We start from the raw sequence: 12,298 nt of genomic DNA, 5'->3' as shown, positions 1-12,298 counted from the left end.
CAATAGTTTTGAAAGTGAATTTAGACAAGAGCTTGCTACTATCTAAGTTTTGCAGTTTTTTGCTTTCCAAACCTTGCAGGAAGCCATTGACTACAAAGCTATGAAATGAAGTATGGGCATATTCTTCTTGAAGGACTGTACCCTGCTGCCAGAGATGATGAGGAGAATCAAATTGGTTGGTTGTTCCAGACACCTGATTTTTACAGAGGTATCTGGTTTTCACTCATTTAAAGCTGATTCATTAACTCCATTGGGAGTTTGCTCATCAAGACATGCCTCTTGTTAGGGTTTCAGAAGATGGTTAAAAAAATAAATAGTACAGGAAGAAAAGTTTTGAGCTTTCTCTGAATTTCAGCAGAAATTAGCTTTACTAGGTTCTTAGAAAAAGCTCCTCCTTTGTTTGGTACATCTCCAAAGGTTAGTAGGATAAAGTTCAAAACACCACTAACTCTTAATTTCCTGAGAGCAATCCAAATGTGATAGAAAATGGTATGTAAATAATACTGTGGTCACAGACAGGATGCCATAAAAAATGTGGTGGTGGGAAAAACTGAGGGTAGATGACAGTTTTGAACAAGAGAAACCTCACTCTCCTGGTGCATGGAATTTCCAACTCAAAAAATTAAACAAGTTTTACACTTACATAGTAACAAACTCCTCTCTGCATTTGATTCAGCACTTTACCTCAAGAAGCATATAGTGATAATGATAATGATAACAAGAACAATCCTAGGCAATGCCAGAAGTTATATCTTCTTGAAATTTCATATAAATGTAAAACTGTCACCCAATTCAGATTACTTATATGCTTCACCTTTAATGCCTACTCTTTTGTTTATATAATTCCTTAGACACAGCTATAAAAGAATAAATATGTTGGTTCCCATTCCTTTTACCCATTTGGTAATAAGGAACAGCTCCTTAGCAAGACATCCCAATGCACTTCTTCATAAACAAATACAAGCTACAGAATGCAATGGAAAAATCAAAACATTAAACATACCTGCAGAAGTAATCGCTCAAAGGCAAGGAAATTGTCCCATTTGGAAGTCTGGGGGTGTTTCAAAGTCTGGACTGTGGCCAGCACAAGCTGTAGAAGACCACAGTGGTTCTCCAAAGCTTTGAGATTGTTTCTGAAAAGCTGAATGTATGAGCTGAGCTGTTCAGGGGTGACTCTGCCTGTAGAAAGGAAAACAGGACACAGCATTCAGTCGAGACAAATACAAAACTAAATTTTTTAAATTATTGTGAAAAGGTTACAGAGAACTTTAGAGGCCTCTCCACTATGGGTCTGATCTTAGCTTTGCTGCAATCACTGGCAGATTCAGCTGCAGCAACAGTTCAGGACAAAGACTTACATCATCCATGAATTGTGCCTTGAGATATGTAATATGGCAGGTTTTTAACAATGTTCAACAGATGGTGACATAAAGAGTAATACTTTTGTTTTCAGACAAAGAGGGACATTCATTTCAGCTAGGGAAATAATATTTGATGACTACTTCTACACAATCTTTCTGTTTTTACCAGAAGTCCAATGGGAATTTGCGAGTTTTTTACCTTACAGCAAATTCAAATCTTCTCACCACTTCCTGAGGGTACATTTTTTGATTAGTCTTGACTCAAGAAACAGATATAATGTTAGTGATGCAAGGAATGACTTTTGGAGCTGTTCTTGGAAGGGACACATTTCCAAGGTGTGACCCTTCAGTTTCGGACATGCAGTAACCACAGCATGATTTCACCAGCTGTTTGAAAATAAACACCCCAATGCCCACACATGGTCCTGTAGATCTCTTCTTATCAGAAGAGCATGAGGGGCACCATTTGGGCCAGATGAACACTACAGGATTAGCTGTTTATCCAACATTAAAATGCCAGCTGAACTGCTTAAGCAACTTCTAATTTGGAAAGGATCTCTTTCAGGAAGGAAGGCAGCTCAACTATCCCAAGAAAATCACCACAGATGGCAATTACACATGCCATCAACAGACAGGCAAAAATGGTGTCAAAACACCATCCTAGCTGCAAGTCTGGATTACGACCCAGGCCAGGGCTGGTTCCTGGAAGCCTCTGCCAGTAACAAGTCATCTTCCTCAAGTAAACCAGACCTAAAAAGCAGGGATATATGAGACAGAGTGAGGAGGATCCTTTAACTTAAATAGGACAATCTTTGGTGCCAGGAAGACATGAGGGTGTCCTGATCCTTAGTGGTTCATAGCTTACAACACTGATCATTTCAGTCAGAATTTTTCCATAAAGGAAAAAATCTTGTAAAACTGCCACTGTGTTTCTTCTCTGTGTTAGGTTATATCATCAATTAACAAGGCTCCCCATCTGCCTTCATCCTTTCAGTATCATATAAATGGCAAATAAATTATTCCAACAGTGAATAAATGTTGAAAGCTCTTCCTCTTAGTCAGTGATATCAAGGGCTGTCTTTGGAAGAGCATATAGATTTGGGAAAGCTGCTAAATAAAGCAAAAACACACGGGCTCTTTATGTGAATTTTAACGGAAAGCATCAAACCGAAAAGTCAGCAAATTAACACACAAATCAAGCTGACACCACTCAGTGGGCCAGAGGGCTGACAAAAGGCTTCCACGGTTAGCCCACATAGGCTAAAACAGCAACCATGGCCATGTGTGTTTTTAGACTAAACACTGGAGCTTTCAGTCTTGTTTTATTTCTTTTAAAGCTGTGTCAGGCAGATTTACACGGTGATTTGAAAATGTCAGTCCATGATGCCTTGCAGCATACCTTTGATAATGACTGCATTATTACCCAGAGCAGTGCTGATATATTGTAGTATATTCAAAATCTGATAACTTGCTTCAATTGAGAAAATGTGCAGTTGCCAGCCCTTCCTTCATATGAATCAGAAAAATAGGAGGGCTTTCAAGACTTCTGATTTCAATTAAAAAAAAAAAAATCAAGAGTTTCGTTCCACATTGTTCCTTGTGAAAGCGAATCCAGATGAAGCACCAGATCAGTTTGAGAGCCATTCAGCACCATTTTAGATAAACAATCAAATTCTTTCCCACCCTCAGAATACCACCAAAAGAAAGTCCAACACATATGTAAGTACAAGGAAAATCCTGACCTTAGCAAGTCATTAACAAAACTTATACTGGCATTAAGGAGTGCAGCATCTCATCTGTGATATTTACAATACCCCTAGAACCACTCAGATCCAGGATTTGAGAGTTCCAGCCAACTTCTACACAGCAATCTCCCTGGACAGCTGGCTGATAAATATTGTTCCAGTATTCTACTATTCCAGTAGCTGAGGAAAGGAACTTGGGAAAGTAATTGGTGGTAATCAGCAATTAGATGACTTTTCCTGAGGCCTAAATCCTCATCATCTTCCCTGCTGCTTGCTCACAGAGGGAGATTTCAGCACAACAGACTACTGCTAATCTAATTTCAACCCTACCAGCCCTTTGGGTTTTTGAAGTCCCTCTGTTGTTTCGAATTGTTTCATTGCAATGTCCCAGGTAGGTCCTAAGAAATCAAGAGGAGATCTATTTCAACCACATCATGTCTTAACTGTCATTTTGTTCTCTTAAAGCATCTTTCAAGGTTCGCAGGCAGAACATGGCAACTACTGGCAAAAGGACTTCAGCTCAAGTGTCTTGTCCTGCTCTCTTCTTCCTGCTCCATCACATTCATGCACCTCTACAAACTCTAGATCCATGCAGACTCAGAAGTCTGTGTAGGCATCAAAGCCTGATTGTGAGAAATACATTATGCTGACAAAGCACTTGATAATTTTTAAATTCCTGGATGGGAAAAGGAAAATCTTGACCTCAACCACTGTTAGGATTTAAAAATACTGATAACCTTCTTGAATAAATGCCAGGAATTCCATATTGTCTAAGAAATAACCTTGTCCATTAACAGTTATCAAGCAGAATGTGTGAAACAGGTATATTTGTCCCAAACTCAGTCAACTACATCCCAATACAGAACTTGAAATAATGACGTCTACTGAAAACAATAGTAAAATGAAACAAAAACCAACCACACACACACACACACATAAAAACAACTACAAACCTCAACAACACCACCACCACAAATTACCCCAACATTTTGAAGCCTCAAGCCTCTTCACAAGTATAAAAGAGAGGATAAAATCAGTAAGGTAGTCACTGGGAAGTATCACAGGGAAACCCAAAACTTAATAAAATATAGGAGGATGGGGAGCAGGTAAGAAAAACAGACTGATGACGTGAGAGAACTAATTTAGCTAAAAAACAATGAATGGCTAGTTTGGCACAATCAACATATTTGTGCACTGAAGAAATAATCTTTGGAAACAGAATGAAATAATAATGCAGGGAATGAGACTGGATATTGCAGAAACATGACAGACTAGTGGCCAATCTCACTACTGAGGGACCTGTCCCATCCAAAAACCACTGAATATCAGTGTGATGAAGCAACCCTGTGTTCTAGGGCTCTAATAAATGTAAGATAAAAAGTAAGACATAACAGAGACTAGACTAGCCTAGGAAAAAAGAAATCTAGCATTTGTGTCAAAGAAATTATGAAATTAGTTACCTTATTTAGCTGATATAAAGAGTGTGAAAAGCTTCAGGACAAATGTCCAAGAAAAAAAATCTTACCCCTAAAAATGGGATAAAATGCAAAGTACATTTATCAAAGAACATCATGTCAAATTGAGATGTAACCAATTAACAAATTAATTATAATACAAATGGATTTAACAAAGCATTAATTGTGCCATAACCATATTTGAGTGCGAAAAGACTAGGATTACAAGAATTGTAAGATACCTAAGAAACACCCACAAACAAGAAGTACTAGTATATAAAAAGAAAAGGTAAAATAAGAGTGTTCTTCTGTGTGCTTGTACATATTTATAGTACAAATTTTAGTAACAAATGGTGCCAAAACAGGTGCTGTCAGAAGCTTGTGGAACATCATTAATATGGAGAAAGAGCAGCCAGCAGATCTGGACCGCTTTGAGTATTGGACAAATGTAAGTAGGATGAAATTTATCAGTATAAAAATGATGCATTTTGAGGTTAGGGTAAGAGCTGTAAATGTGGAGTTAAAACCTGGAAATGACAGAAGGAGGAAATAATGTCTAGGCTTCTTCATTGTAAAAAAGCAGGTACAGTTACTTTCAAGTGATACAGTTGTAGTAAAAACAGAGGCCATAGAATGCCTCAATATGTAGAGGCCATAGATATGCCTCAATACAAAGCCTCTCCCTCCAGGAGTCTGCTCTGTGCAGCTCAAATCACTCCCATTCCTGGAAGTTTAACTCATAACTGTGATGCATGCACAGAGAGTCACTATAACAATTAGGATGACAGAGAACTAACCTTAGGAAAGCAAAACAGAAATGTCTGGTTTATATGGGCTCCCTGCATCAGCTGAAAAAAAAAAGAGGTCTCTTTGGATACATAAAAATATTTACATGAAAGTTCAATACTGGTACTACAACCAATGGGGATAAATAATACATGAATATATTTACACAAGACATTAAGAAACATCACTGTATCAACCAGTCTTCCAGTAGTGGAGGCAAGAGTGGAGGCAAACAAATTTAACTTGCTCTAAGGTGAGGTTTGATGAGTGTCTAATGAGCAGCTGCTTAAATGTTCACAGGCTTAATTCAATATAAATGGCCCACTTCAATTCTTTATTCCTATGGTAAATAATTAGTAAAAATATTGGTTGAATTCCACCTCCAACTTTCAAGAATTTAGAGCAGATCCCAAAAGAACTGCAGAACAATTTTACCTACTTTTCAATTACAGAAGGTGCTGCTTGGTTTTGATTTTGTTTTTATTAATAATTAATTGAATAAATAATTTGTTGCTAAATATGAAAACAGCAGCACTGAACATCAACATTTTCAATGTTTTACCGTACCAAATAATGCAGTTCATATTCCATGTACAAATGACGACATGCACAATTAGTCTGAAGGGAAGAAGTATTTCTGTTACTGGCAAAGCAGATCACTCAACATAGACATACTGTAGCAGAAATTACCAGCAACTGATATTAAAGGTCTGTCAAAAATCTGGGTTTGAGTAGTAAAAGTAGACTGAGTGGAAAGAAAGACTTTCACCTTAACAGTTAAACAAAAAGTCAACTGGACAAACCACATTTGTAGACATTAAGACACGATTTACCAGTATGACTTTTTTCCATTTGAAATTAATGCTGCAGTCTATGTAGTGCAATGCAGGCATTGCTTCAAGAATATAACTATTTTTCAAGATGGATTTACTGGTAGAAGTAATTTTTTAAAATTCAGAATCCAAAAGTGCTTATGCATCCAATAAAAATTTATGGATGAACAAGGTGTTTAAAGAGCAAAGGTTAGAATTATCAATGCACTGTTCCAAACATCCAGGCCTTATTTTTTTCATATAACAGTTAATTATCTCCACAGGGACAGGGAAACAAGTAAAGAGGAAAGTACATTTTGAGACCAACTGAGTAAATCCATGGATGCTCTTCCAAGACTGCAGGAACCGCCAAATACACACAACTCTTAACTTTGTTCAGTTTTATGCAAGAACACAGAGCTTCACTGGCTGGAATCCTTTTGCTGAGGTCCATTTTCCACTTGAAAGAATGAAGAATAAGAAACAATCCTGGCATGCTTATGCTCACAGATGAGATTTTTCAAGTCAGCAGAGGGCTGAAGAAATCCAGATAAATTGTTTTCCTTGTCCACAATCTAAGCAACATAGACCTATCTCTCCCAGTAGCAATGCTGGATATGTGAGAGGAATGTAGAAAGCTCTAGTACTCCACAAAGCCAACTGGGCAACTGTGCTGCTAAGGGACCTGGATATTTGACAAACTGAGTCAGAGCAATTGAGCAGGGCAGATGTTGCCCCTTATGTCTCCTTGTTAGTCTGACTTCCAGATGCTGTTATTAACTCAGAATTCTTTTGTACTTCATGGGAAGATTCAATAATAATCTTTAACAACAAGCGCCAGGAAAATAATTCAATCTCAACTTTTGTTTAGCTTACTTCAAAAGTCATCCAGCCTTTAAACTGTTAACAAAGAAAAGAAGAACATCTACTAATCCCTATTTCTTTGGAGAGAAGGAAAGTAGGCCAGTATGGGATGCTGTTTGGCTGGCTTCTCCAGAATGAGGATCTGAAGAGCACTAAACCTTACAGCAGACTGAAAACAGATGTCTCAGGCTTATTTCTAACAGTGCACACTCATCTCCCGCAAACGTGAACCCATCTGTCCTGGGGTTTATGGTCACTTGTAGGCCTCTCCCTTTTTTGTGACAGAAACACCAGCACCCACATAACCCCATGGTCACAGGTATGACTACAAAGAGCAAGTCCCCACTAGAGCAATGCCAGGATAAGTTCCTTTTGGGAGTCTGAGCAGTTCCTGAAGTACATCCCAAAGTACACTGCCACAAGACAGGGGCAGGCTCCTGCTGCCTGCCCCCACAGCACTGTGCCATCAAAGAAGAGCTGTGACCAGCCCTTACTGACTCCCATTCCTCTTGCCACCTTAACAACATCTGCAGAACACAGGCATTGGAGGCCAGCCACTCTGCCCTGTCTGTCATAGGCTTTCTAGTGTATCTCAAGACCTTGAGGGAGGTAGAGCCTGCCACATCTCACATCTGAAGGTGTGTATTGCAGTGGCTTTCATGGAACCACAGACAATGGTGACAACTATGCTAATGTTTAGCAAATTCTGCAATAGAGGCATATAACCAGAACAAAAAAAACTGAACTCTATTTACTACTCAGCTAGCACTTGCCATGTAAACTTGAACATCTAACCCAACTTGGCTTAGGTCCCATCAGCTGTAGCATTGAGTCACTTATCCCAAAAGCAGTTTATTCTCTATCAGTAGATGTGTATGGTATCATTAAATCCTTGTTTTAACAGTTTTCCTATAGAGCCCAATTATATATGGCCCAAGCCATATGCTTGCTGTTTTAGCTTTCTCTCCTAATAAGCCCTAATCTTTTATTACAAAACGGAAGCCACACTTAAATATGAATTCCATTGACTATTCTTTTGAAATTCTTTTACATGCCTTAAAACAAATAAAACCTAATCAATTAGGTGGGACAAATATAACTAAAGCACTCTAATACAATCATCAAGATTTTTGGTTCTAAGCACCTAAATCCAGATGTCTAAATATGACCCTAGTTATGATTTATGACTCCTAGACCAGCTACAGTTTCATATTTTCAAATACATCCTGAAGGGTTTGACAAATATATAGTTTAGGTGTTTCAACATGACTTGATATTTTTTTCTTTTCTGTCCTTCAGAACTTTGTTTTTAAATGTTCTGGCCCTTCAAATGATTGTTTCCTTCTCTGTGTACTCTACCATTCAGTTTTCCCTCTTCTGATGGTTAAGTCAGTATGCACAGAAAAGTAACAATCATATCTAGCTAGTGTCTACAATATTCTCTAATTGCCCTCCCAAATATTAAAGCATTTTTTTAAAAAAAGAAGTCAATGAATAAACAGGTAAAATCTTGTCTTCCAGAATTAAGCTTCCCAGGCATTATTATCAATATTAAACTTGTAATTTAATACTGGCATACCAGAGTTTACCAAATACTCCTCAAAATCCTGAGTAAATATGCATAGGGGTGGATTTTATTACTTAGTTTTTACCACTTCCACCAAGTTAATAAATACAGAATACCAGGCCAACTCCCAAACAGTCTCCAGCCCTTAAAACCCAGTAACCCCTGGAAACAGTAATTCACTGTTTCTGCAAAAGGACTTGAAATCTACAAATTTGGCTGAATCATATCCAAAACACTTTAAACATCTCACAGAAATGAATCAACTTGTTTGTCTTAAAAATAACATTCCCAAAGGAATGTCAGGTGGCTTGTGCATGTCCTCATTTAGCCCTACGACATATGTTCTCAGACACTGAAGCACTTCATTGTGTTCTTGGCACACTGCCCCAGAGAGAAGGAGGTCATTGTTCTTCTTTGGTACACTATTCACAGAACTTATTATTCCTCTCATAATTTCTGGAAGACTTCTGCAGCTGAGAATATCCTAACAATCATTTTGGGTGGTAGCAATTAAATAGGGATGGAAAACATGATGATGTATGAGTATGTACATATGTAATTCACCACGTCTCTGGTGTAACGAGTCATCCTTTGTGAGACTGAATGAACAGGCTTACACAATTATACTTGGGGAAAAAAAGTGTTGGGCAACCCACACAGTTGTACTGAACTGCCACTTTCCACCTCCAGTTTTACACCTACAGACGTTGCAAGCACACCAGCATCTATTTTATCTTTGGTTTAAACCCTTTGGCACATGCTCTTCTCAGTGACACTTTGGTCACTTTGGACACTTCTACATCACCTTCAGCCACTTCAAGTTTGTTCCCCCTCCTTTTTTTAACATAAGTAAATTCTAAAGTCCTTTCTGTGATTGTCAGACATGGAAAGCACATTACTTAGTGCTAATACCCTCAACAGTATGCCACCAAAGTGCAGGTGCCATGTGTTCCCACTGCATGCCAGAATCAGCATCTCCCAACCCACACTCATCAAGTCTTCCTTGTGTAAAACACAGTCCATGTGGCTGATCCACCCTACAAAATGAAGATATCACAGCACACATTACAGCAAGTTCTATCTTATTTTCAACCAGGCTGCTTCCCCACAGATATAAAAGAACAGCAATTACAGTGGATTTCATTTTCTGAACTTGAAGTATTTTATTTTTCACCCAGATACAAAGAGACTTAAAGGACCTGCTCCTGTATTTTTAACCACATCTTGATTATCACAAAAGGACAGTCTACTGTACAGTGGTGAGTTGTTTTTTTTTTTAAAAATCCTTCAAATTCAAAAATCAAAATATTTAGTTTCAAGACTGAGATGATACAATAGAACTCAATATCAGCAAAAAATAAAGCAAGCTTAGTGAGTAATAAAAGTCTGGTGTTTATCTGAAAAAACCCCACCAAATAAATTTTAGCAGAGAACAGAAGATGGTAATACAATTACTTAATTTCAGGAAGTTGCATCAGCATTCATAACTGATACTTTACAGATTTATGTGTGTGTGTATAGATATTTATTTTCTTTTTAATCAGCTTATTTCTACAGAGAAGGACTTTTGATCTAGTTTTATCAGAACTGACTCACAGATGCTCAAAAACCGGAAGAAGCATTTCAACCTTTTCTGGACAATTTGTTTTGTTTGGTATAAAATTGTTTGTTTAGAGACGTAAGAAACCGACTTCCTATCACACAGATAGGAAAATGAACAAGTAAAGTTAGTTGTGAAATCCCTCAAAACAATACCAGTTGCCAGTATATGTGCAAGTAAATGCTATTTAAATTTTTAAGCCTTTCGCTCAAAATATTTTCTTTTGATTTAAACAGTACAAAAAAATTAATAACAACATGGATTTTCATTAAACCTTTGCTTCAAAACTTCACAAATGTTTATCTGCACATCAATGTTTACTCCCAACTATCATGAACATCACTGAAATTGTCTGGAGAAAGACACATTAACATAGGCTTTTCCTTATACTTTTATTAAGACAAAAGACCTCATATTGAAGTTTATATAAGCTTTGCAGCATGACATTAGGAAATAATACAAATAATGAAATTAGATATTTATAGAACTTCTGCAAGGCCAACACTTGTGTTTACTTTTAAATTTTTAAGAATTGTCTACAATTCTAATCACAACCAGACAAAGAAGGAGACTTGGCCCCATGTTTACATTTCAGTGTTTTGGTTTATTTTCTACAAAAAATGTTGATATAAAAATAATGAAAAAATTAAAACTTTGTCCAAAAAAATCATGGAAAGACTAATGTCACACCAGTCCCTTCTTAAAAGTAACAGTAAGGTTTGCCAAACAGTCCTGCACCCATGTGCCAACCACAATTTAATCAAAGGAAATATACTACCAACATATTTTTCTGTTTCCCATCACTGCACAGGGTTCTGTGTTTCACTTCCATCTGCTGTTTCACAGCAGTGAAGTGCAAAGTAGATGAGGTATGAGACACAAATACAATAGGCTTCACAATTTTATTAGGGCTTGAACCATTACTGATCTTATACAACAAGAAGCTACTTAGCATGCAGTACATTATTCACAGAATAATGAGAGACAATTGATACAAAAATGCCTTTACTCATACTTTGAAAACTAACTTATTTTTGCAAGAATATGAAGTCTCAGAATTAAAGTAAAAAAAAAAATTCAACAAGACCTTAGGGTAAAATGTGGTATTTAGTACTTCAGAACGAGCTGAAATTTTTCTTTAAACTTAAATCAAAAATGAGTACTCCCAATATCAAACTTCTTTTTTTTTAAGGTAAAATCACACAACCTATAATTAGGTAGTCATAAAACAATCAAACAAAAAAACCCTAACTAAACCAACCCACAGCACTCAAAACAAATTTGAAGAACACTTGATCTGCTAAACAAGAACAGCTAAAAACCACTTACAGTCACCTGCAGGGAATGCCTTCCTAAAATATGGAGGGAGAAATTTTGCCTCCAAATAAAATTCTTGCAAGAGAGAGGCTACAGAATGTTCCCCAAGAATTTATTTTTTAAATTTCAATACTATTCTGGGTAGTTTCAGTTTTGGATTAAAATATCTCTGCTTACCTATTCTGCTTAAAATTTATTTTTGCTATGACTGCACTTCACATTATCAATCTCAGTCTCCTTCTATAACCATAGCATACTTCCTTGAAGAATAAGATAGGACTTAACTCCCAGGACCCCTTCCAAACCCATTCTCAAAAGTTGTGGCTGCTGTTGCAGTAGCAGAAGCCAGTGGGATTGCACATTCCAAACCCTTCTTTTCATCTCTACAATTCAGATGAGGATTTGGTACTCCAAGTACTTTTTCTTCAAACAGGATGTATAAATGACACAGATGTTCAAACATCCATTTTTAACTGTCTTCTCACCTCAAGTGGATTTGAGTGTGTACATTTCCCAGAAAAAGAAATCCTGTACTTTGAGGGTCATATTGATACTCAGCCCTTAAAGATAATACAAACCACTGAACAAATAACAGGTAGATGTGAAGTGGTGTTTGCCCCAATTTGTAAAGGAACGTAACCTACTGAAAAACAATTCAGTAGGCAAAGGAGGGAGGAGACCAAGGAAAGGTAAGAGACAAATGAAAGAAATTGGTAAGTTGTTAAAAAAAAAAAAAAAAACCAAAAAAAAAACCAAACCCAGAAAGAATAATTGAATAATTGATTGAATTAG

General features: G+C 37.1%; 1 protein-coding gene across 1 annotated transcript in view; it reads right to left on the bottom strand.

The window, feature by feature from the left end:
• Positions 1 to 12,298, bottom strand: part of SCFD2 (sec1 family domain containing 2) — a 187,249-nt gene that overhangs the window by 137,252 nt on the left and 37,699 nt on the right. The window contains exon 4 of the mRNA XM_071432385.1: positions 1,004 to 1,179. Within this exon, the coding sequence (XP_071288486.1) occupies positions 1,004 to 1,179 (176 nt within the window). The remainder of the gene's footprint in view (positions 1 to 1,003; positions 1,180 to 12,298) is intronic.

This window comes from Agelaius tricolor, unplaced genomic scaffold, assembly GCF_023055355.1.
Source record: "Agelaius tricolor isolate 1412-34295 unplaced genomic scaffold, bAgeTri1.0.p SCAF_8, whole genome shotgun sequence".
NCBI lineage: Eukaryota > Metazoa > Chordata > Aves > Passeriformes > Icteridae > Agelaius > Agelaius tricolor.
This window is presented reverse-complemented; position numbering and strand designations above follow the sequence as displayed.